The sequence below is a fragment of the Rhea americana genome, unplaced genomic scaffold, assembly GCF_003343005.1.
Source record: "Rhea americana isolate MKP2758 unplaced genomic scaffold, rheAme1 scaffold_92, whole genome shotgun sequence".
NCBI classification, from domain to species: Eukaryota; Metazoa; Chordata; class Aves; order Rheiformes; family Rheidae; genus Rhea; species Rhea americana.
This window is the reverse complement of record NW_028187111.1, coordinates 358,314-384,724: the sequence shown is the minus strand read 5'-3', so window position 1 is coordinate 384,724 and position 26,411 is coordinate 358,314. Positions and strand designations below refer to the sequence as shown.

General features: G+C 40.6%; 1 protein-coding gene across 2 annotated transcripts in view; it reads left to right on the top strand.

Annotated features, from left to right (window-relative positions):
- Window positions 1-26,411, top strand: part of LOC146584477 (rap1 GTPase-activating protein 1-like) — a 56,107-nt gene that overhangs the window by 22,745 nt on the left and 6,951 nt on the right. The window contains exons 7-19 of one of the 2 annotated variants that reach the window (XM_085324507.1): window positions 2,655-2,758; window positions 4,191-4,269; window positions 4,583-4,636; window positions 4,735-4,818; window positions 5,066-5,166; window positions 5,831-5,960; window positions 6,221-6,376; window positions 9,787-9,858; window positions 10,185-10,271; window positions 10,923-11,057; window positions 16,156-16,302; window positions 17,520-17,623; window positions 20,012-20,128. In XM_085324507.1, the coding sequence (XP_085180633.1) occupies window positions 2,655-2,758; window positions 4,191-4,269; window positions 4,583-4,636; window positions 4,735-4,818; window positions 5,066-5,166; window positions 5,831-5,960; window positions 6,221-6,376; window positions 9,787-9,858; window positions 10,185-10,271; window positions 10,923-11,057; window positions 16,156-16,302; window positions 17,520-17,623; window positions 20,012-20,128 (1,370 nt within the window). Of the gene's footprint in view, window positions 1-2,654; window positions 2,759-4,190; window positions 4,270-4,582; window positions 4,637-4,734; window positions 4,819-5,065; window positions 5,167-5,830; window positions 5,961-6,220; window positions 6,377-9,786; window positions 9,859-10,184; window positions 10,272-10,922; window positions 11,058-16,155; window positions 16,303-17,519; window positions 17,624-19,990; window positions 20,129-26,411 lie in introns of both variants that reach the window. The other variant, XM_085324506.1, reaches the window with a different exon arrangement.

The window sequence follows — 26,411 nt, the reverse complement described above, 5'->3', positions numbered from 1 at the left end:
AAGGAAGAGAATGGGCTAATGAACTCATTTTGAATCCTATAAAGATCTTTTGATGTTCTGTGGCTTAATATGCTCCTATTGTCAAAAGAAATGATGAAGCTTACCAGGTTCCAGGGGGCAGACTTCYTTTACTTTTGTCTAATTTGTTCATCCCTAGTGCAGTTGCTCCTACTGTGTAGTCAAAACAATTCTATTTCATCAACAAAAACAAGCAGCTGAGAATATGACTGATACCTTAATAAATTTATAACTTTGCAAGCGAAATGTCAGTTTCAGCTTGGCCTTGTTTCTCAGTTGTTTCTCTTGGCCTCATGAAAGATGTTTAGTTGCTTTTAACAGATCCCATTTGACATCCAGAACTGTTTCAGACTACCTTAGATGTTGCACAAACTGTTTTTATGACTCTGACCAACATTGTCATCTTGGCTTCAGGGTATCTTGTCACCATTGAGTTACAATCTTCCATATAAACTATTTAGCTTTTTGATGGTTCATCTCTGTTTAACACTGACAGACAGAGATAAATGCTGTTGTATGTTGAAGAACTTTGCCTTTTGCTCCCTATGTGTTTTCACAGAGGAAAAAAAAGTCATAAGGAGGAAATTACAGGTTTTTTCATACTTAAAATTACACAGATCTCAGTTTGTAACCCAGGCTTACATTCAGGATAAACCTAGGCAGCCAGAGTAGCTTGAAAGGTGAAAAAAAATCGATTATTTTAAGACTTCCGTTAATACTGGTGTCTGGTCCCCAGATAAAGATTGCACCCCTTTCTGCAGCTCTGTCTGGCTATGGCCAGCTGCAGATCTGATATAACTCAGTCTCCTGAGCATCTGGGATCCCAGTAAGTCAGACCTGCTGCAATCTTTTCAGAAGTCTCATTGGGTGGCATTCTATTTTCTGGTATTTGTAGCTCAGTGTGACGTTCAGCTGCAGCTAAGACTTTGGCTCCTATTCCTTTTTACTGCCTTACAGTTCTGACTTTTGTTTGCTTTTTCTCTTTTCATGATGGAGCCTGTCTTTGGCATCTCCTTTAGCGTATGGATAGCATTGGTTTATGGGCATCTTTGTTTTCAGACTTTAACCTGGTAAGGAGGACAATGATATCTCTAATACTTACAAGTGTTCAATAGCTTCACCTTTACATCCAAGTTCAGGGTAGTGACTGAAGTCTTAGTTATTCCTTTTCTTTACCAAATAAAGGATTGTTTTATTTTTCTTGATTTCAAAATACCTACTTCCATGTAGATATCAGAGTGTTCCACTAGTCCTATCACAGTTTCACAGCAGGTCAGAAGTACTACTAATTCAAAAATTTGCTTAGATTTTTCCACATCCAAAAGAGATTTTACCGATAAGTTGGGAGAGCTTGTGAGACACCCAAGACACAACAGATATTCTRCTATATTTTTTAGGCAAAAAGGTGAGGAATGAATTATTAGAAGGCTAGTGTCTGCCTACTGCACAATGGCTCTTTCTGATCAAATGACACAATGCTCCCATTCAGTCCTTAATTAATTGTGTCCAGAGTATTCCTTTCACAGTTCATGTAATTCTGACTGTGCAACTGGGCACTCAGCTTACTGCCCCAGTGCACACCACTTCCATGTCATGTGCAAGCATTCATGTATGCTACCTATGATGCTTCCTCTGCATCTTGTGATCCTAGTTACAAACTGCAGCTTTCCTGTCCATCTTCTTAGGTTGCAGATGACTCTTTCTGTTGGATTTGAGATGGCTTTTATTCAGATGGTAGAACAACCCATTCAATATTTACAAGGGAATGGTGTTTTATTTCCCTCATACATGTAATTTTACTATGGCAAACACTTTGTGTTTAGGCTGTAAAGCTCATTCCTACAGCTATACAGCATAAAACCACTGGTGTGCATCAGAACAGAATCTAAGCAATATGAGATATATGCAGACTATTTTGATTATACTTTTCAAGTCAACAGATGATAGACAACACTACCATTAGGAAGTATATCAGCAAATAAGATGCCATTTGATACTCTTCTCTATGAAATAGTTTACGAATGGAATTTGGGAATCAAGTTGCTTACTAAGGTGTGTGCAGTATATCTCCTAGGAGTTTTTAACATCTCAATGAGTGGGCAGGGTTTCTTTTCTGACAGAAGAGCAAGTGAGAAATCCAGCTAGATATCTTGAGGTACATCATCTGGGATTTGGAACATTCAAGATTTCTCCACAAAAGATACCAAAAGAAAGCCTTTATTTTCTGTTCTATGCTGAGGATCTCTGTGGATACATTCCTGATTGTATTGTCTGCAGATTGCAATATGGCTTTCTTTGGATTTTCATGGTTCCAAGGCATAAGAAGGCACTGATAATTCTGTCTATTGTAGTGCAGCTGAGATGATTTTGCTTTCAAGATTTTGTTGATTTGTTTGGTTGCTGGACTTTTGCTTTACTGAGAAGGACTCTTACCCCCATATCTCATCATTGGTAACTCAGAAGTACAATACCAATCTCATTCTATTCTATTTCCTGGTTTGGAGACCAAAAATTGACACGTACTAGTGCCCCTTAAAAGATTTAAATGATAGTTTATATGCAAAATATGCAAAAAATCTGGTAAACTTCTCTGGGAAGCATGTTCAGAATAATCTATTTTGACTTCCTATTTTCAGGAGCACCAGAACTTTTACTCCAGTGATACATCCTTGGGCTACCTGTTACTTTCTGTGAAATATGAACAGATTGAGAAACAGGAAAACCTACGACTGTTGCTGAGGTAACAATGTCTTTTGTTGAAGTGTTTGGTACTGTGCTATCTCTCTCATCTTGCCAGTAACTCGCTTCCCATAGATATGAGTGTGAATTACATGATCTAATGTCTTTATCCTTGGGAAGACTGCAAAATAACCTTTAAGCTTTCTTTTCTTGCCTTCTATTCTGAGTATCTCTCAGCAGTTCCCTTCAGGAAGCTGAAGTGGTGTTTTCAGGCACATCTTCAGAGTTCCTGTGAGAAAAATATGTACTCTTCCCTCAAAAAAACCCCTAAATTATCTTCATTTGGTTAACTTAGAGACATGTAAGTACTGTCTAGGAGGAGAAGATACATTCCCTAGTAGAGGGCAGCCTAACTCAGGCCTAACTTTGAACTTTATACTTTGTTCTCGAAAAGAAGGCTCACCTGACAATGAGCTGGAACATTCATTAGCTTTCCAAGACAGTTTACAGAATACCATAACCTTTGGGGTTATTTCACAGAGGGACATTACCCAGAGAGAGATGCTGAATAAACTAGAGGAAGAGCAGAGATGGTCTTGTATAGGCATGTTGTAGAAAAGCTTTTTAGCACCCTGTTGGCTGGATGCACTTCCAGTAGGCAATTATGCTACTTAAATCTCTTATCGAGTATTAGCAGAAAACTTTTGGTTGTGTAGGAGTCAGCTGCAAGAGAGTCACTGATGTTTTTCCTCTATTGTCGATAGAGAAGAGTGCCAGGCAGAGAATAATCTTCTAAAAAAAATCAAAAAGAAACAAACCCCACAGACAGCCTGCCTGTGAGCTATGCCAGGGGTAGTTTGAGCCCAGAAACCTTATACCCGCTTGTTCTTCACCAGACAATTTCTGTATTGATTATGTTAATTAAATTGATAAAATACCCTATTATATGTGACACCCTTCCAATTGCTTATTTATATAGATGGAAGATGACTATGACAGCCAAATATATCTTTTCCTCTAGAAACAGATCTCCCCTTTAATATAGGGAGAGAGAAAGGAAACTCCTCCATCAGTTTTCTGGGAAAGCGCTACACCAGTTTCTACTTCCCTGTTTACACACACTGACCTAGGCTGTATCTACCAGACCTTTTAGCAGTCCTGCAAACCCTCATTGTATGGTCTTGTGTATTCATCATAATACTGTATCCATTAATCGTATTTCAACATTCAGATTTATATAAAAAATAGAAGTGCAAAATGTTTATTAAAGCACAAAGGCAAAGGAGCAATAGACTAAGCATTTCTTTAATCTTGAGCAATAAGAAGCATAAATGCTTCCCCCTTTTAGTGTTTTAAATGTTAGGTTTAAAATTAATCCTCTGGAAATAGTTGCTTTGAGGATAGATCTGAAGGAATAGGTGTTTCTTTAAAGAGCTAGAGTTACTTAGGTCTCCTCCAACGTTTGCGCTAACCTCTTTTTTGTTTTGTGTCAGGACTCGGACTGGCACCAGGCATGATCTCATCCCCATTTCCTGTCTGAATGAGTTTCCCAATGCTGTCCAAATGGCAAAGGTGAGATCTGTGCTTTCCTGTTCACTCTTATAGCATGAGTCTGTCTCTGCCTCTCTTCAACCTTTATCCTTCAAGCTATTGTCACACCTGTGTCCTTCCATTTCTGTCTTTTTTACTATTCTCCACCAGTACTGACAAATATTTCCCTTTTACACTTCTGTTTAGCTTCTCTTCTCTTCTTCTAATTTTACTTTAGAATTGTCTCCTGAAAGGACTCCTGTCAAATAATTGTTAAACAATGTCCCCATACTCATGACTGCAACAGACAAGAGCACACTTTGATAAAACTTCTCTCTTCCTCTCTTCTCGGCAGCTACTGTGTGAGGATGTGAATGTTGAACGATTCTTTCCTGTCCTCTATCCTAAGGTATAATGTGCTGTTATGTCTGTATGTCCCTTTACCACCAAGGGTTGGCTGATGAGATTAATTCATAATTTGTATTTTTCCCCCTTTCATTCCCTAAGGCTTCACAGCTTATTGTGGCATTTGATGAACATGTCATAAGTAATAACTTCAAATTTGGGGTCATCTACCAGAAACCTGGACAGGTAATCTTCTTCTTTACTCCAGATCCCGAGGTACTTGAGGCAAAACAGAGTCAGTCGCTTAACTTAGACATGATAACAAGGTCTGTTATCCTGGGGAAAATACAGGCTCCATAAAAAGAAAGGATACAAGCTTGCCTTACGTTTATTATTTTCTTTGTGTAGGGTCTCAAAGCTGTTGGGACTGTGTGTAAAAATCATTATCTATTCTTTGTACTGTTTGTGTATTGCTTTTCCTTTCCTTTTGAAGACAACTGAAGAAGAAGTCTTCAGTAACACAGAAGAGAGTCTAGGCTTCTTGGAGTTCCTGGATTTCCTTGGTGACAGGATTCAGCTGCAAGATTTCCGTGGGTGTGTAACCAGCACAGTTCAAAAGTCAGCATGAGTTAGGGAACACTGCTTATGAGGCTTCATCTCTGAATGAGCAACTCTGTTAAAGCACTACTGTCATGAAAGTACTGTGTTCTGGGAATCCCAGTGTAGGTGTAGGAGCCCAGAATGCTTTGGTCTATCATCCTTTCTGTGAGCCAGTTGAAGTTCAGACCTCTGCTAGTAGTTTTCATTTACAGGTCTGATAGGATCTCAGTCTGGCCCACAGCATCAGCAAAGAATTTTATTTTCATTGTGTGAATGTTACTGTGTTTCACAATACCAGTGCACAGTTTTGGTCTGTTTCTGTATGGCAATCTATATTTCTCTCTTACGCTGTATTTCTCAAATACAATTTTTGTTTCTCACGAGAATGCCAAAGAAAGGAATTCCTCTAAGGAGTCCTAGTTTAACTTTGCAGTTTTTAGTAAGCAAGGGAGTTCATCAGCAGAAACATAGTGCAGCTTCAGTCAGTGCATTCATTTTGGGAAGATGTGGTGCCCCTCTATCACTGATTTCTTAAAAATTACCTTTGATAATATTGATATATGAGCTAGTGTTTCTGATATCTTCTTTCTTCTCTCCACATTCTTATTTCTCTCACCTCTGTCCTGCCCAACCTATCACATGGTATTGATTTATTCAGGTTCCGGGGAGGCTTGGATGTCACTAGGGGTCAAACAGGCACTGAATCGGTCTATACAAATTTCCGGGGCAAGGAGATCATGTTTCATGTGTCTACAAAGCTGCCTTTCACTGAGGGAGATTCTCAGCAGGTATTGTAAGGAGAGCTGAGGAATTCAACAGGGTGGATGAGAGGGGTATTTGATGAGGGGCTAGTTAGGGGGAGAATGCTTGACTGCTTAAATATTGGGAATTATAACTGGAATAATGGTAAAAGAAGAGATGAGAGTTTTGATTGAGGAGATGGGATGGGTTGGAGATACTAGACAGACTGATGTTTGAGGAGGGAGGCCCTGTCTTACTGTTCTGCTTTTTTCCCCTTCATCCCCATTTTATTTTTTTTTCTCTCCAGCTTCAGCGGAAGCGTCACATTGGGAATGACATTGTAGCCATCATCTTCCAGGATGAAAACACACCTTTTGTTCCTGATATGATTGCTTCTAATTTCTTACATGCTTATGTGGTAATTCAGCTCAGTCGCAGTACCAGTGGGGAAACTCTCTACAAGGTAAATGGCGCCAATAATGATGATTTAGTAGTACTGATCCTTGAAGTGGAAATCTGTTCTTGAGCCTTTGGGAGAGGTACAAGTTCAACCAACCGTAATCCCAACAGCTTTGCTTCCTCTGTCAGTCAATGTTATCAACRTTATCAGTGAAAGTGAACATTATATGTGAGATTAAATCTGTTATTAATAAACATAGCAATCTAGTGGCTGCCAGCAACTTTTCTTCCTCTTCACTCACTCTTTGATCTCTGATGAGGGATCTCCTTCCTGCTATTTTCTTTATTCTCTAGGTTTGCAGAGGTCCTCTGTTTTGTGTAATTGCTACTATTTAGTCTGCGTTCATGTTTGATGAGTATTCGGATTTCGTAAAGGTATTGGTAAGCTGAAGAAGGCTAAGAGGTGAGGCTCAGAATGATTAAAATTTTGGAGGACAGATATTTTACTGAAGGGAATGCAGGACTGCTTATGGCCTAGCATAGAGAAAGTCAAAGAATGATTTGATCAATCTGTAAGTATCTACATGTGAAACTAGAATGTACTTGTATGCTTTTCAAAATAGCTGACAAATGTCAAAAGCTTGAGGCTTGGGAATTCAAGTCGGATAAATTCAGATTAAAAAATTGTGTTTATATCAAAGAACATAAGTAGCAAATGATTCAGGAATATGTCTTGCTTGTATTTTATATGTTGAATGAAACTTGTTCAGTTGACCTGAGTGACACTTTCTGACAGTCATGTCTGCATTGCTCATGCTGTACAGCACAGTGTTGAGAGCTTTCCCATCCTAAGACTACACATGGCAAATACGGCTGGTTGACCTGATCTGTGGGAACTAACCAGCTTCAACTGATTATTTCACATGCCTATCTGGCAGGGATGTGCTACATGTTAAGGCTCCCCACTGGAAGGGAATCCTAACAGAACATAGGTTTCCTGTCTGCAGCCTCTTTCCATAGCTTTTTCTTTGTCACGGGACACTATATGAATATCTATATAGCTTTATACTCAGCTTTCAACCATCCTGAGACAGCAGAAAGTTTAAAAATTTGATTTTGTGGTGGATTTTCCATTTTAATCAAGATGGAATACTTTCTTTAAAAAAACCTAGTTCAAGCACAGTGGTTGGACTGCAAGCAGAAAATGCAGTAAAATCCTATGTCTTACATTGTGTGGTAATTCTATTTTGGTGATGATAAAGAGTAGAGAGTCCTACCTTTTAGATCTATGGAATGCCAAGAATATGCAAATTTAGAACAGGATCCTATCACATCTTCCACCAAATAGGGTGCTGGAGGTAAAACTACCAGTTGCAAGTGTTCCTGTACTATTGGCAGCCAGGTCTATAGCAACGTAATAGCATTATCATGATCAGGGTCATGGGGTTTGACTTCTCTCACAGTCCATTTTGTAGGGCACAGAAATTCAGTGGATTTCTTTTATTAAAAGAGTAAGAGCTGGGGAAGCTTGTCCTTTATCTTATCCCTTCCTACTATTGGTCTCCTCTTTGCCTATCTGCAATGGCATTGTTTTCCTCACTGTAATAGGATTTCCTATATCATTTCATAAAAAAAGAAATAATCCCAACTGTGATGCTGGCGCCAATACAGAGTTTTCTCTAAAAACTTTTCCCAAGCCTTTAGAGCTTGTGAACTAATTCTGCCTTAAGAGCATTCTAGTACAGATGAGATTTCAGTTTGGGAAGATTTTTTTCCTACCCATCTTTTCCATGTTTTTAAGCTTAGATGTTCAATGGTTAGATTGATATATTCATGGTATTTATTATTTTGAATCAATTCTTGCAATCAGAAAATTAGAAGTGTGGTACAGGATTTTAACTGGTGAATATCTGTTGGGAAAGAGAGGGAGACCTTGTAATTAGAGGAGCTTACCTACAATGTGAGAAATTTGAACGAAGTCAAAGACTTCTTTCCTTCTTTCCCCCATTAAACCCATACCTCCGGCTCTGGAACGTTTCCAGTGTTATTCTGAAGAAGTCTCTGTTAAACTGCTTTGACACTGTTCCCTATTGCATGAAATGGCAGAGAATGGTATTGCTTCATCTCAAACACAAAGATAAAATTGTAACTGTGAAACACTCTAGGTGCTCTCTGTGTCGAGTAACATAGCTGCATCCACTTAAAGGTATATGCTCTGAAGAGCTGTACAGAAATCTAGATAGGCTATGCACTGGACTGAGAGTGCTACTGGACCCTGATGATGTCCAGTAGTTCATTACGGTTATTTTTTTGGCATGAATGTGTCAGGTAGGAGCATATTAAAAAAAATGAAAAGCACTGAAGTGTTTATCTCTTACTGGGAAAGACAAAAAGACTTTGTCTGCTTAACACATCTAGTTCAGAGAGATGTTCTCACTGGACTAATTTCAGCATAGAGTATGTTTCCAGTGAGGAGTCTCTGTCACACACACACACACACACACACACACACACACACACCCAAAAAAAAGAGTCAATACAGCCTCAGTGACAGAAGCTTCTTCTTTCTTCTAGTGGAGATAAATATTGCAGACCAAATAGAATCATCTATTTATTTTATTCTCAATATACTGGTTAGCTTAATTGGCTTGGCTAGGTTTTGTTGCTATTACAGTGTGCACATTTAGCTAACTGAATTCTTGAGAGTTAAGTCAGCACATCCATTTACTGAGACCAGGAACAGATAATGGATAGCATATTAGATATTGTTTGGGTATCTACAGTGGATATCATACTGTATTTCTAATTGCATTGTCTTTGTCAAATATGTAAATGATTCAGGAAGGGTCAGAAGTACCATAATAGATTGAAGTCTTTTTGCAAAATGACAAGGTTTTGACAAAAAAGTCATGTAGAGGATGATGGATTTTATTCTGTCTGGTATTTTCTTATCTCCATACAGTATAGGTGAAGGCTCTGTTTTTCTTCTTTTTCTTCTGATGATGTTCACACTCTGACTGTCTGTGTTACTACCACTTGGAGCTGGAGGAGTGCTCATATAGGAGATATAGGGTGGAATGTATTAAACATCCCTTAGATCCTTTCATTTTCCTGTGCAAATAAACAGGATTTTGATTTTCAATTAAAAACTGTTTTTTAATGAATTCTCCTTTGGAGGCCTTCCTACCTTTTATTAATTTTCTGGTTTTACTCTTTTTTATCTGATTTGTTCTTTTTAGTATTAACTTTCTTCTTTTCTGCTGTGAGTTCAGCTGCTCCTTTCCCCTCAGCCACTGCCTTTTTTTTGCTTTACTGTTTTAACCTGTTATTTTTGAGATGTAGTCTTTTAGAATCAAAAATGAACAACATTTTTTGACTAAGACAAGGTACTTTCCAGTTCTTATTGCTATGGGAAGCTTTGAACGTCTCACTTATGTTATGACACTGATTTATTTTTTTCTTATATTTTTTCAGGTTTCAGTCACAGCCCGAGATGATGTCCCCTTCTTTGGGCCCTCTCTTCCAAATCCAGCCATATTTAGAAAGGTTTGTTTCTCTGGTCTGGTGTTAGATGGCAAGAATATATATGAATATATATGGTATATGTATATCATATAAATTTATTTACCTCTATATATWTTATACATTTTACATTATCATTTTTATATATGTTTTAGTTTATATTTTTATATATTTTGTATAAATATTTATTTTTATTACTTTTATTCTGAATCACTGTTTTCAGTCTGGCTAGATGACTTTGGAGATCTAAAGAGTAGTAAGGCAGAGCTCTTCACATCTGAGATCTATGTTATGGTCTTCATCTCCAGTCTGGTCTTCATCTCCAGTCTAGCCTTCATCTTATCTTGTAGAGTGCGAAGTTTCGTGAATTCCTTCTGGCCAAGCTCATCAATGCTGAGTATAGCTGCTACCGATCAGAAAAATTTGCTAAATTAGAGGTGGGTTTGTTGCCTGTTTGTTCATATTAAAAATGATAAAGCTATGCTACTGCCAGATTAAGAACATAGAGTATAACTTTAATTAAGAATGTAGGGTATCATTTTTTACTTTCTTCTTTCAAGTTTCTTAAAAAAGGAAGATTAAATGTAGTTGTGCTCAGCACAGCAGCATGAGTATTTTACAGCAGACGTGATATGAACAGGTACATTCTAATGTAAAGATTTAACCCTTAATAAGAGTGGGAGTGTAATTTGTACATATTGCTGGAGGTAATTGTGTATTAGTGTGAGAGTCAATGTTGTTAGAGGGAGTGTACTGATACCATTTACTTTGGTTCAAGGTACCAAAATTTTCTTCCAAACTCTGCTGCTTGCTTTATGGATGATCTTGTAAAAAACTGCCCTCAACCTATGCCTCAGTTTCCGTATCTTTAAAAAAACTTTTATGGCCTTTATGCCTTGTAAAAATGTCTTGATTAGAGAGAATTTAAAAGGACTGAGTATTACTATAACTACAAAACTGAAGCTACTTCATATTGTCTACATTAATTTATTTTTTTAAGGGAAGATGCGAGACATTGGGAAAACAGCATAAAAAAAAAMCAATCCCAAAACAGTAGCTGTTTTTTTTTATTTCCACTCTTGGTGCAGGAGAGAACCCGGAGTGCCCTCTTGGAGAGCCTTTTTGAGGAGCTGCAGCTTCGCAGCCGCAGTATGATGGGCTTGCCCATAGGGGAGGATGACAAGATGGAGAATGGCAGTGGAGGTTTCTTTGAGAATTTCAAGGTGAGTGATGGTGGATTGTGGCAGTTTCTTAGCCAGCTGCTCACACTGTATGTCCCTTCAAGGAATATTGACCCTGCTAAGCAGCTATTCTTAGGGTGAGACAGAAAAGACATCTTTCCCTACAGCAGCCTTTCTTTAGAGCACCTTGTTCTTTACCATATCCTTCAAGAAAAGACATTCCTATTCTGATCTCTGAAGAGTTACAGCTTGGTCCAGTATAACATCTCATACTGTCCCTAAGGATCAAACTCTCTGTTTCATGCTGGTATCTAGTATCAGATGGAGTTTCACTCACTAATGTACAGAAAAAAGAGTGGGTTGCTTGCAAGAGGAATTGTAAAAAACAGTAGGAAGCAGCAGATCTCTTTCAGTTCATTCCTTATGACTGGGAGTTACGAGAATTACATCTAATGATTATTTGTAAAACATAAGAGTATACTGTCTAGAAAACTGTGATATTTTGCTTTCCTTCTGAAAAACAGTGTTAATTTCTCATTATTTAGTTTAGAGAATATTTTTAAATTAGGATTAGATGACAGAACTTAGTCAAATGTAATATGATGTGAGTTTGTGCATAAGCAGGCAAATGAGTTTTGAACTGATTATATAGGAAGGATCTTACATCAATTGCCTGATTAGTTTCTGTTCCCAGTTCTATCTCTGTGTTTCTTTTGTATAACATTTTATCTGTCTGTACAGAGAGTCTTAATATGATCACAGAATGGTTGAGGTTGGAAGGGACCTCTGGAGATCATCTAATCCAACCTCTCTGCTCAAGCAGGGTCACCTAGAGCATGTTAGACAGGATCACGTCCAGGCAGGTTTTGAGTATCTCCAGAGAAAGAGATTACACAACCTGTCTGGGCAACCAATTCCACTGCTCTGTCACTCTCACAGTAAAGAAGTTCTTCCTCATATTCGGGTGGAACTTCCTGTGCCTCAGTTTGTGCCCATTGCCTCTTGTCCTGTCTCGTGGCACCACTAAAAAGAATCTGACCCCATTCCCTTCAGAGCTTCCCTTGAGGTATTTGTAGACRTTAATAAGAACCCCTCTCAGCCTTCTGTTCTCCAGGCTCAATAGACCCAGCTCTCACAGCCTTTCCTCATAGGGCAGATGCTCCAGTCCCCTAATCATCTTCGCAGACCGATGCTGTACCCTCTGCAGTAGCTCCATGTCTCTCTTTTACTGGGGAGCCCAGAACTGGACACAGTACTCCAGATGTGGTCTCACTAGGGCTGAGGAGAGGTGGACGATCAGCTCCCTCAACCTGCTAGCAACATTCTTCCTAGTGCACTCCAGGATACCTTTGGCCTCCTTGGTAACAAGGGCACGTTGCTGGCTCATGGTTAACTCCTAGGTCCTTCTCTGCAGAGCTGCTTTCCAGCAGGTCGACACCCAATCTGTACTGGTGCATGGTGTTACTTCTCTCTAGATGCATGACCCTGCACCTGCCTCTGTTGAACCTCATGAGGTTCCTCTCTGCCTAACTCTCCAGSCTGTCCAGGTCCCTCTGAATGGCAGCACAGCCCTCAACTGTACTAGCCACTCTTCTCAGCTTGGTATCATCAGCAAACTTGCTGAGAAGGCACTCTGTCCCCTCATCCAGGTCACTGATGAGTAATTTGAACAGGATGGGACCCAGTCCCGACCCCTGGGGGACACCACTACCTACAGGCCTCCAACTGGACTCTGTGCTACTGAGCACAACCCTCAGAGCTCTGCCTTTCAGCTAGTTCTCAATCCACCTCATAGTCCACTCCTCTAGCCTGCACTTCCTCCAAGTGCTTACCTCTAAGAATGTTATGGAAGACAGTGCCAAAAGCTTTGCTGAAGTCAAGGGAGACAACATCCACTGCTCTATCCTCGTCTACCCAGCCAGTCATTCCMTCACAGAAGGCTATCAGATTGGTTAAGCATGATTTCCCCTTGGTGAATGCATGCTGGCTACTCCTGATCAACTTCTCCTCCTCCATATGCTTGGAGATGACATTCAGGATGAGCTGCTCCATTTTCTTTCCAGGGATGGAGGTGAGGCTGACCAGCCTGTAGTACCCTGGGTCCTCCTTCTTGCCCTTTTTCAAGACTGGAGTGACACTGGCTTTCTTCCAGTCTTCAGGCACCTCTCCTTTTCTGCATGACCTTTCACAGATGATGGAGAGTGGCCTAGTCCACCAGCTCCCTCAGCTCTCATGGGTGCATCCTATCAGGGCCCAGATATGCCCAAAAGATCATTAACCCGATCCCCATTGACCAAGGGAATCTCCTCCTTTCTCCAGACTTTCTCTCTTGTCTCCRGGCTCTGGAATACTGTGGACTAGTCTTAGCAGCAAAGATTGAAGCAAAGAAGGCATTCAGTAACTCCTCCTTCTTTGGATCCTTCATTACCAGGGCTCCCACCCCATTCAGCAGTGGGCCCACATTTTCCCTAATCTTCCTCTTGCTCTGCATACTCTGTTGTCGCATACTCTGACAACGTTCTTATGTTCCTCCCAGGTAGCCTGTCCCCTCTTCCACATTCTGTGAACTTTCTTTTTTTGTCTGAGTTTTGGCAGGAGCTCCTTGTTTGTCCGTGCAGGTCTCCTGCCCCGTTTGCTGGAGTTCTTCCTCCTTGGGATGCACTGCTCTGGAGCTTGGATGAAGTGATCCTTGGATATTAACCAGCTCTCTTGGACCCTCTTTCTTGTAGGCCCCTAACCCATGGGATTCCTCCAAGTAGTTCCCTGAAGAGGCCAAAGTCTGCTCTCCTGAAATCCAGGGTTGCGATCCTACTTATTGCCCTGCTTCCTGCATGCAAGATCCTGAACTTCACCATCTCATGTTCACTGCAGCCAAGGCTGTCCCAAACCTTCACATTTCCAAACAGTCCTTCTTTCTTGGTCAGKAGAAGGGCCAGCAGGACACCCCACCTCATAGGCTCCTCCACCTCCTGTTTCAAAAAGTTGTCATTGATGCTCTGCARGAGCCTCTTGGAGTATTTGTGCCTAGCTGTGCTGTCTTTCCAGCAGATATCAGGGCGGTTGAAGCCCCCCATGAGAATGAGGGCCTATGATCATGAGGCTATTTCCAGCTGTCTGTAGAAGGCCTCATCGACTTCCTCTTCCTGACCMRGTGGCCTGTAGTGAACACCCACAACAGTGTCCCCCAKGTCAGCCTGCCCTTAGTCCTCACCTATAAGCTCTCCACTCACTCATCATCCACCCCTAGGCAGAGTTCGATATGTTCCAGTTGCTCTGAGGTGGATCCCATCTCTCCCTGTCAGCTGTTGATCTTCAGACAGGGTTGCATGGTCATAGAAACTGTATCCCTGTTGCCAACACCTGTGGCRCAGCCAGTTRTTAACTTGGAAAATCCATCTGCTCCTCCTCCCATCTTTTCCCCTCAGTGGCAGGATGGAGGAGGAAATGATCTGAGCTCCCAGATGCTTAACCACCATGCCCAGAGCTCTGAAATCCTGTTTGATGGTTTCCAATTTGCTCTTGGTATCATTAGTGCCCACATGGAAGAGCAGCAGAGGGTAATAGTCAGATGTGTGGACAAACCTTGGCAGTCTTTCCATGATTTATCATGTTTGAGTCCCTGGCAGGCAGCAAACCTCTCAAGACAAGAGGTCAGGTCAGCAGATAGGTGCCTCTGTCCCCTGCAGCAGGAAATCATCCCCAACTATCACTCACAGCTTCTTCCAGGTATTCCTGCAAAGCACAGGGTGTTTTGGCCCAGTTGCTTCCTGTAAAGCCATTTCCCACTCCTCCTCAGCCTGAAGGGCACTAAAAGTGTTCCCCAGTTGCAGGTCTTAAGGAGGAGTAAGATCTTGTCTTTCTCCTCCTACGAGAAGCGATCAGTTTCCAGCCTTCTCCCACTGTGTTATGATGTACCTTTTCACATGGCACACAGTCCTCCAATAACTCAACTGCTGTGGGTGGTTGGGACTTCTGGAGCCATATGGTCTCCAAGAAAACCCTGTATATCTCTTGCTCGTCATCATGGCTGCTATGCAGCCTACTGGCTTCCTCCCATAACTGCTTTGCCTGATGACACAACTCATCAACAACACACCTTCTACACCTGAGCTGACTGTCAGCCCAGGCGTCACAGAGAGGCCCCAAGGACTCCCTGCAGCCTGATACCTGTAGAGCTGCATCTGCTGTCAGAGAGTCTGTCTGGGTCGACAGCTGATGCAGTGAATCCAACAGCTGCTGGGGAGTGTGCTCTGTGGCATGTCATGATCATACCTGAGGAAGTGTACACTCCTAGGACTGAAAATGAAGGTGCCTTCTTGCGCCCTTCTGCAGAAACTGCTGTCCAAACTACTGTGTTTGTTTGCTGCCTCTGTTAAATGTGCGTTATTTCAGCTAACCTTGTGCTTTGTCTAGTGGACTGGTTAGATTTGCTAAGGACTCTGGAACTAGTCTATTTGCATATCTGCGTAGCTTTAGTCAGAGCTGGGATCCTTTGGTCTGGTGTAAATTTATACGTACAATGCCTACGTTGCCTTTCCTGTTGACCAGAAATTTCATACCCATTCCATGTCTGTCTTTAATTATTCCAAAATGTGCTCTTCTGACTTCTAGCAGATGCTGTGATCTGCGTGTCATTGTACACAGATGGCCTTTGTAGCAGGCTGGAGAAGACTAAATAAACTCAGAAAATGACTTTTTAAAATACTGCAGATTTTGATATTGCTGCTTTCTCTCTGGGAACAACACTCAAGTTTGTGCAAGATTGAGCCATGCAATCATGGATAGGAGTTTGATTTTGTTTTTTGTAGCCTATACTAGGCAGGACTGTTCCAGATGATGCTGTCTTATCTAGAAAGTTGTGATACTGGTAGGGAATCTTTATTTGTTGCAGTAAGACAAGGGAGGTGAAAGCGGAGAATGTACTTGAGTTCTTCCCTGGCAGTGAGGTTCATGAATCATCTAGGACCAGAAATTGGTAATATCTAGGATGCTGCCTTCTAGGAGTTAGGATTTCTATGGTACTGGTGTTGTTCTGTTTCAGCTTTCTACCCTTTTTGTGGTGTTTTTCATTCTGCCCTACTGTGTGCATGTCTATACTTGTATCTGTGCTTGTCTGTTTCCCTGCCTCCTTTCTGTTCAGCGAGTGATCAGAGGCCGCAGCCAGAGCCTGGATACAGTGGGGATATCCATGAGAAAACAGCAGCCAGCTTTGCTGCCCAACCGTCCAAGTACAGCTGGTCTTGCCCTCAGCCAGAGTATCACCGAGGGCCCTAAGGCCATTGCTGCGGTAAGGTATTAGGGTGGACTGTAAGAAAGAATGCAGCATACCTTTGGGATCCACCATACATTTTGTTTCTGTTTTCCTATTAGTTTTTCTTTCTGTGAACCTCTTTTGGTTCTCATTCCATTTCACAAATGGTTTTAGACAGCATGTGTTGCAATCTATCTGTTCTGTCTATGCCTGTCTCTAGCCCCAGTTCATCCATAAATTAGAATTGAGATTGATGCAGACCGTGAAGAGAAGGGCAAATGTGACTTTACATCAAACATCTATCTCTGCTGTCCTGGGTTAGATCCTGCAAGATGTCGTAACTTAAAAAAAATCATGCACTGTGGTTTGACCGGAGTTATACAGTATTTGTGTAATGACAAGAGCTAAGAATGTTGGGATACTAGTACTGTTTCGTTTTTCAATTTCACCAGTCAAATTTTTTATCTGTAATATAAATAACTGCACAATGTTTATTCAAGACATTGTTTACTGTAAATGGAATTTGCATGTTGGGAACAAATAGCAGAATAAGTAGACTTTGGGATGAGAAAAAACGTGAGTAATTATGGGTACTGTTTAATAGGGATACTAAAGATATGTGATCAGTGTGGACATGATAAATCCATGACAAATATTTTCCAGGAAAGTATCCCTATTCCTGATGTTGAAAGTATGGTCATCTTGGCTAAATTGCATCCAGTTGACTGTAGTCTCTGCCTTAGTGATGTCAATATAGGCAAACTCAAAAGAGCATCTCTGAGTAAGCTTTTCAGTGTGGGAATTTCTTGGTGGCAGTTTAGTTGTATGTGTTCTTCATGTCTTCACGACAGAGCTACGGAATAGTAATGACATGTGCTTGCTGCCTCCTTCTGCCCTTTAACTTCTAGTTTTCTCTGCCTCTTTCTGATGCTTCTTCTCCTCTCTTCGTATGGGGATATCTCTCTTCCTGATCCCCTTTCTCTACACACTGACTGTCTATCTGTCTTGTTCTCCCTTTGTTTCTATATCTCTCTGTCTCTTACCATCTCTGTATGACTTTGCTTCTCTTTCTCACTGACAGAAAGTATTCTTTCTTGCATTGGTGGAGCTGGGCAGGGCTATAACATGCCAGAGTAAAGGAGAGGATCTGGGATCCACATAACAAACTCTCTCTTACACTTTTCCAGTTCTTCAGAGTCTTTTCCTGTCTACTTGCTCTTGCAATTTTTTGTCACATTTTTCTTTTTTTCTAGTCTTTCGCCATGCCTGGTAGGAGCCCATCACGTACTCGAGCCAGCCGCTTCCATGGCCGACGAAGTAGTGCCATTGGCATTGAGAACATACAGGAGGAAAAAAGGTATGAGCCATGGGAAGGTGAGGCAGAGAGAAAAGACAAGAGAAGATGAGAAAAGGGAGATAAAAGAGCTCGTATAAAGACAGAACGGGAATCAGTAGGAATGAGAACCGAATGGAAATGACTGGAATGGGAAAAATGCCTGTCAGCTAATGGATAAGTGGAAGAATCATGGAAAGAAAAAGAATAAGAAAGGACATTTGGAAATGGGGAGGATAGTATTTAAGGAAGAAAGGATGAGATGAGTGGAGGAATATAGTCAGATCACTCATATACACTCTTAAACTGCAAGTATGATCCGAGAGTCCTAGTTCTCCTGTTCTACATTCACCAATTTTAGGTAACAGATAAGAGAAAGGCTTTTATTTGAGGAAGGAAGGAGTGCTTTTTTATTTGTTTGCGTTCATATTAAAAAAGAGGGTTTTTCTTTTTCTAAAGTTTTAACTCAAAATGACCAACATTTAACAGTTCAGATGATTTAAGAAATAATTTTCATTAAGGGATAACATACAGGTTCAAGGAGTAATTAAGTGTATTTGACTGAACTACAAGCATTCAAAAATTGTCTACTGGTTACCAGAGATTATTTGGTTAAATGAATAAATGTGCCTCTCAGATCTATTTATACAACACCTTTTTAAGAGTATACAGAATCTCAAAAGCCATGGGGGTGCTCTGCACTTTGTATACAGTTTTTCTAGTTCCCAGAATTCCACAAAATAGCTTAAAGAGTGTAAAAGGAGAAAAGCCATCTTTATTGTAGAAACCAATGATTTTACAACAGGAAGAATTTTTGCCTATTACATTTCACCTTCTTTTCGTTCTTTATTATGTTGGACCTTTCCTTAATGAGGTACCTATATTCTTACTTGAATAAAAATAATTTAAAACATTTTTTGAGAGAAGAAAAATATTCTGAGATAACTTCCCTTTAACAGTCTAAGCCAACACAGTAGCCACAGTTACTCATTGCTTACCTTAGTTTTGCACCTTATGCAGCTATAACTCTCAATCTATTATTTCGTGTACTATCAATATATTACTTTGTATACATACGTTATTCCCTATCCATTTCAGAAATTTGTAAAAGCTTCCTACAACAAGGGGGAAAAAGAAGACTTAATTTCTTTTTTTAAATTATTTCCACTGCTCTTAGCTAGGAGGGAATTGGAACGCTGTTGGGTTTATTTAGTTTTTCTTCTGCTTATTTTTAATCTTAGATAAGAGGAATGATGAGCTTTATCTTCTCTTGTTTTCTAGGAAACATTCTGGGTGATTCTTGAAGGTGCAATTTCACTAGCAGGTGGCCTGATCTAACAGTTCCCTGCTACTGAAAAGCAAATATCATACTTTCTTATGGTATCTCTTTAACTACATAATCCTGCCCTGTTCCTTGTGATGGCTCAGATGCTGTTGTACCCTCCATGAAGCTGATTCAGATTATTAATAACAGAAGAACTATCGTTCTGCTTTAGTTGTCTCATGGAGAAGTCTGATGAGTACCAGGACTGATGGAAAAGTACACCCAGCAACAGCGTACTTTTTTTTACAAAGCCAGCAGGCTTTGTTTGGCAACAGTCAACTCACAGTATCATATGTGACTTCACCCTGAAGTTGTAGTTTAATGATATGTAGGCTTTGGTGACAGAGGTGACCCACGTTTCAGTCCATCGTGCTTGTTCTTTTGTTGTCGAAGTTTCAAGGTTTTTTATTTTCAGGATTGTTTTTCATCAGGATCATTTTCAGTCCTACAAACAGTTATATTAGCACAAATGGGAGAGTGATGAACTGTGATGTGAAGAATAGGATCAACTTGCCAAAAAACGGAGAAGGAACTCTGTAAACTGCACCACTGAAACCACATACCATGAAAATAAAAACTGAGGCAAGAAGTAGTAGTTTCCCAGTCCTTAATTAAACATACCTCACTGTTCAGGTACTCAAACAGACAGCTTTTTTCAAAAGTATCTTTGCAAGTACCAGTACAAATAAAAGTACTGTAACCATCCTGAAAAGGAATGTTTGCTGATTTCAGTTAATCAGAAAATCCTTTTTTCTTTAGGCAATAAATATATTAGCACTCCAATCATAAAGCTTCTCATGAGCAATGAAATAGGATGGGTGGGAGAACAAGCTGAAGAATTAAATAAAAATATTGAAATTAATTTAGGCTTTTATATTAATTTAAAAGAAGCATGAAATTGGCCAGTTCTACTATATAGCTCTCAACAGGTCATATCTAGGCAGTCTGCCCTGTTCAACACAGCTGCGCTTGCTTCCTCTTCTCCTGTCAAGGAGATACAGCTTTATATTGTGACTTCCTGGGAAATGTTAGAATAGATAGTGGTGAACCCTGACCTTGGGGGATAGGTGGTGTTCCTTGCATTCCAGTAGGGACACTGCAGAGAGGATACAAGAGGTGCTGGACAGTCCAGGAACGTTCTTTGACCTGAAGTCTGATGGATCATCTAATCCCAACTCCCCGGAGTTCCTCAGCAGGAAGAGCAAGTAAGTTGAAAATAATTATAATATTTGAAAGGTGCTAGCTGTCTCTGGCATTGACTTAAGTGTGCTGCATATCTTGTTCTTTTGGAGGCTCTACTAAGATTGTGCAACATCTAAAAAAATAGATGTCTGGCCCTGGCATTGTTATTGAGAGCATGAAAGTAAGGGAATCAGCTTTCTTATACTGCCAGTGAAGAAAAATGGGACTGCTCAAAGGTGATTCTGGCCTGATTCCTGTCGTGCTAGCTTGTATCCAACAGGATACACACACCCTAGCTGTCCAATTATCAGTGCTTGTGTGTATGATTCCTATGTAGCTTCTTCTGGAATGATTTTGGATCTTTCTGAAGTTTTTGGACTAGCGTGTGTTAGGATGTTGGATTGTACTCAAGTTCTGCCCCTTTAAGTGGGATTCATGCTGCTGCTTTCAACTGGCTTGAACAAGCCTGTGTTCACTTGTGCCAAGGTGTTCCAGGAGGCATTATGGTCTCATGTGTCTCACCTCTGTTTCATTTGTAAAACATCTCATTGCACGTTCAATGTTCTCCTGCAATACACTTCATGAAGTGGGCTGCACAATAGCTCTTCACTTTCTAGTGGTCAAAAACTGGAAAAAACGCATCTCCGTGGCAATACAGCTTTGTTTTTGATAAGCTGTATTATTGGGCCATTTGCTAGGATGTGATCCTATCTAGATACTTTAGGACTTTAGAGAAACCACACATTTACATTTCTAAGATGCCAGAGCAGCCTGTCTCAAAATTCAAGCCTGCAGCTGACTTTCTGGAACAGCTTGGCACATCAGACTTTTTCAAAAAAACTTAAATGCAACCTGTGGCAGAAGGGATCCTGAGCACTTACTACTAGGCCATGTCCTTCAGCAGGACTGAGCCTGCTGTAACAAGGAGGTGCTCTAGAGCCACCCCTCTATGGCTGTAGTTGCTCTAGATGCCAGATCTGTGAAGGAGGGGACTTCTTTCCAACTAGACTCAGTCCTCCTTAAGAATTAAAGGCTAGTGACTATCTGCAGAATTTCATCTATCCAGTTGTATGCTCTGGGACTGCCCAGACTATTGTCACAGCCAAGGTGCAGAGCTCTGGTGAGTATTTTTTTGTGATGGGGTGGATGGGAGTCTAAAATTTTGGTGAGGAGGAGGTTGGAAGCATACTTAGGAGAAGCAAACCATTTGATATGTTAGCATTGTCAGCCAAGAACAGGAAGGACTGCAGGACACGGAACTGCTGATTGATCAGCAATACCCTCCTTTCAGCATTACCAGATCATTCCACATCCCTTCCCTCATCCTGCTTGGGATCTTGATAGAGAACTAGAAGTTCTTCACTAGCAAATACAAGGGACTCTTGCTCTAATTAGATAGCTGAGGTCGTCATAATCAGCTAGAATTCTGCCTAGTAAGAAAGTATCTTATATCTGGGGCAGTCCTGATTACTCTATTGTGGAATGTGTGCGTGTCTTGGAAAACTGAAGCTCTTTGTATCTGTTCCTGATTTCTGTATTTAACTGTGGGCTTCCTCTACTTCTCAACTCTCATTCTGTGTTCATCAGCTGGCAGGTGAGCTGTTTCGAATTGGTATCACATTCTTTTGAAGAGCAAACGTRGCATGGGTTTTCATTAACAATACTTGCATGGCTATTGTTTATGCAAATAAGACATGGTCTTTCTGATTCTGCAGTTTCTGTACCTCTGTCGCTGGGATTCTCTCTTTGCATCTTTTTTTAATCATGGACTCAAAATCACTTGTACAAACCCCAGAAAATGTCTGTGCACAGTTCTGGTGGGTTAGCCCATTCCTGGACAGTTTGCTCACAAAGAAGGGTGTAATATATAGTTTTGCAAAAATTGTGATTATCCAGTCTTTCAGAGCCAGGGACCAGCTCAACTGCAACTATACCTTCTGATCATATCCAGAACAGGTAATTACAGACAGGTAATTTCACCATACAAAACAGACCATTTACACCAAAACAGTGTTAGCATAGTATTGGCGGAACAGATTAGGGGTGTCGTTCCAGCAGTTTCTCTCAGAGCTCCATAAAGTTCTACTGGAGCACTCTATTTACTGTTCATTAAGTGCAGAATCACAAATCAGGATCATGATATAGACATATTTCTAATGCTAAAGAACTCTAGCTCTTTCTAGAGTTATTTGGGCAATCCGTACTGAAAATACCATTCCTGATAGTCCATCAACCCACTTCTGGTTCTCTCCAGGAACAAGCATCACAGAAAATTTCTCTATTGCAAAAATGCCCAGCATGTCACTACTTGTCTTAAATAATCATTTCAAATTCCAGACTTGATTCTTCATCTGTGTTCYGCTATGATCATAGGTAGAAATAAATACAAATAGAACACAAATAACAGATAAATTGTTATACAGTAGAGTTAAACTAGCACTTACTCCCYTTCCTCACATGCTAATTTCCAACACAACCCTTCTGCAGTGATCAGCCTGCAATCTACAAAACTGCGTTGTTTGCCTGGGCTAATCCTGTCTTCTCTCCCATGTGCAAGGACTATTATTCTTAGTTACTCTACTGTACTGGTAGCCCTCCAAATAATCCTTCTTCCCAAGGAACAGTCTCAAAAGAATGAACCCAGCCTAGGTAACTAGGTATTAAAATTCCTCAGGACCAGATATCTTTCTGGGTTGCATTTGAAAATCAAGCACTGTACTGTGTATGTCCAAATCTTAGGAAAAGTACATGTTTCTTTTGTGTATATGTTTTCCCTCCTCAGACACATCTGAGTGGGGACATCAATCCAATCAGGAGTGGACCGGATGCTACTCAGTCATTGATTACCTCACTGAAGATACTGGCAAGACTTTGGGGTTGAAAAGAGAGCCCTGGTTAAGAGGAGCATGAATTTACTTAGAGGACCTCAAGAACTGTGCAGAGACCAAGTGRCACGACGTAATGAGGCAGTTCCTGGAGTGGGAATCCTGGGAAAGGGAGATGGACAGACAGCTCCCATTGGAGCATTGTGGCTCTAGGCCTTTCCCAATGCCCAACCAGCAGTCACTGAGCCAACTTCTACTAATGACTGGGGAAGGAGGCCACCTTGAGTGCTCCTCTTCTCCTCCCCTCAGATGAGCAAAAAGAGAACAACTTGGCCTACAAAAGCCAGGAGCAGAAAAACACCTTGCCCTCTCTGTCTCTAGTGCTTTTGGATGATGTAGGTCAAGAAGGGCAGTGCAGAGAATGAGGATGGAAAAATCTGCTGAGGAAAGATGCTGAGAAGGGGACACTTCATTGAAATTTAGGTCCCAGTTCACTTAAATTCATGTTACTGATTTGCTGTGCTAAGGGAGAAGCATGCTGGCCTTCATTTCTTCCAAAATATATTTCCTAATCTCCTGAGGAAATACCTTTGGCCTGTATTGGCCCTGCCCTTAGTGTTCTCCCTGTTGCATGCTGGCATGTAATATGCCTGGGACTTTAGGTTTCATAACTGCTTGTAGGTCAAGACTGGCAATATTTTGCAGTATTTCTGAAGAAATAAATATATTTAGTATGTTAAAATTGTCTTATCTTTCTTGCCTCTCGTAGCTTTTCAGGGTTTCTTAGCATTTTTAAGCCCTTCATCTCTCTCTTATTGACTCACCTCTTGTAGAGTCAGTGAATATTTCAGCATAAATGTTACACTGACATACACATTGTACCTTGTACCATGTAAGCACATGAGCCTCATAGACTGCTCTTTGTCCTGGCTGGCTGCAAGCAGTGGATCCCAAATTCTAAGCTGGTGGAAGCTGACCTTAAAGGTCTTGTCTTGGTGGATATGAAACATGCAGCAGACTACCTTGATGTACATGACATCTGAGAGATTGATAATCAAGTCATTCGATACAGTTTTCGTATATAACGCTTGGGATGTTCCTTTCATAATCACCCTGCAGGAGCTAAAAATCTAGTGGAACAGACCTACAAGAGCCAGTCTAGTGGCAACTGGGCACATGCAAAATCACCAGGATGGGCACTCTGACATGGGGATGTTTGTGTGTGTGAGCAGGAAGAGAGTTCTGACCTACCTCTGTAAGAGGTTGGCACTTGATCATAGTAATTTGGCACTGAGACATTCCAAAATAATGCAAGTATTGGTAATTTGTTTCTCCTTCTCTCTGTTTTCTTCTTAATTAACCATTCTGTAATGCTGTATAATGTGTATATGCCTTCCTGACTCTTCCTATTACAACTACCCAGAAACCCAGTGGCTACCCTTTATGAGTGCATGAATAGAAAAACRTCATTATAATACTGTTACATTGCCTGGAGTTTTATATAAGAGCAAACATGGTTGCTGGTGGTTGTGGGAGTCAGTTGCCTACACTGGATAATGCCTACCCTATATATCCATTTTTAAATCTGATTGTATTGTGTTTAGGCCCCTAAAATCTTTGATCTCCAAAGTGAAGGCATCTGTAGATTTTAAGGAAAGTCTAGAGGTAAAGTGCTTAAATGTAAGTGGTTTGACTTACTATAAGACACTTAAGTCTGTAAATTAAAAATTCAGCTAATCAGAATTTGGCTGTTGTTCTTTCATACAGTTACCCAGAATGGAAGTAATGAGGAGTGTTTCTAGTAAATGAAATACTAGAAATTAAGGAACATGAGCTAGTTCTCCTGAATTCTCTTCCTAGTTGAAAACTTAACTGGATGAATAATTTCTTCTTATTGTTTCTGACTTCTTTGTAATAAAGCTATGTCATAAAAAGTGTGAGCCTATGCTAACAATAAGCATGATGATGTTGAATGCTTGTATTTCACAACTTCAGGATACTATGTGATGCAGCCATTCTCATGTTCTTCATCCAGTGTAAGCAGTTGTAGTGGTTTGAGGGAAGGTGAAACATCTGAGGAAGAGGAGAATGACAGAGTGGATGCATGATCTCTAACATACAGCAATTACCCTCCCTGATTTTACAGAGTGCATTATTAAAATAAGTCTTTTGCCCTCTCCAGGAGCTGACGTGCTCTCTTGAGGGCCCTCCAAAGGCCATTGATTCAGAGTATGTGGCTGGATGAAAGTGACTGCACACCCACTACATCCAGCTTACCAGGTAAAAAAGAAAAAAAAAATCATCTACTTAAGCATCTAGAAACACGACAGGTAGAGCTACATAAACTTTTGGCAAAAACTTTTGTATGCTATACTGAGAATGTGAAGAGCATAGAGAAATGACAGGTTCAGAGAAATGAGGAGAGAAGCTAGTATGCAAACTTTAAAAGGAAGGGAATGAGGCGAGGAGAAAGGTATTTCAGCAGAATGAATAAATAGTGCTGTACACACTGAAGGAGTTACAGCTGATTGTASATAGGTAATGTGTTTGTAGGTCTCTGCAGAGAGCATATATCTTGMTGCATTGATTACTGATATAACTACAGTGCCATATACTCATTCTCATTTATAAACTATAGAGTCTGGTTATGGGCATTACTGCAGCCACAACAGAAACAGTGCTCCCTGCACAATACAGTATACAGTATGGGTAACCAGGGAGCTGATCTGCATTGAGCTGTTCAGCTGCTACAGTTGGCCTTTTAGTGATAGTCAAAGTACTTGATTAAAATGAACTTGGACCTGTTCACAGTGCAGAGATGCTTATAGTTACTATAATCTCTCCTTAGTCTTGTAGCCGGTAGAACTATTGCACTGTCTGTTGCTGAGATTGTGTCAGCCATCCTGATCTCAGACCCTGTTTGGAGTTGTGTTTTCATTTTGTTAAAATGAACTGTTTTAGATTGAAACATTTCATGCTGGGCATCTGAGCCTGGAGGGCCTGGGTAATATTTTGGGACAGTATGATTGAAAAGACTGAGCTGAGATTGGGAAGTCACTGGGATCTGTGGAAGGCAGAACTTGTATTTGTTGCTAAAAGTTTCTCAAGTTGGAGGAGTCCAAGATGGTAAGAGATTTGTGTGGTTGGTGAGAAAGAGAGTGGTTGGAAAAATTGAAACCTTTATAGGAATTGTGGGAAAAGAGAGTGCTGGAAAATTTTAGGAGTAGGATTCAGAAGGGGACACAATTTACTTGAAAAACAGAGCTAGATATCTCAATCTCTGTAGCAGCCCTCTCTTTGAGATATTAAATTTGGCCATCAGGATCCTGCTTAAAATTGTCTGTATCATAGCAATAGCAAAGAATATGTGATACTGTGAGATGTTCTGCAAAACTGGAGCCTCACAGAGCATGACTGCTTATATGCTTGGAGGCACAAGAGAATGTAAGGGGCTGATACTCTGGAAGAAGAGGAAGAAGTG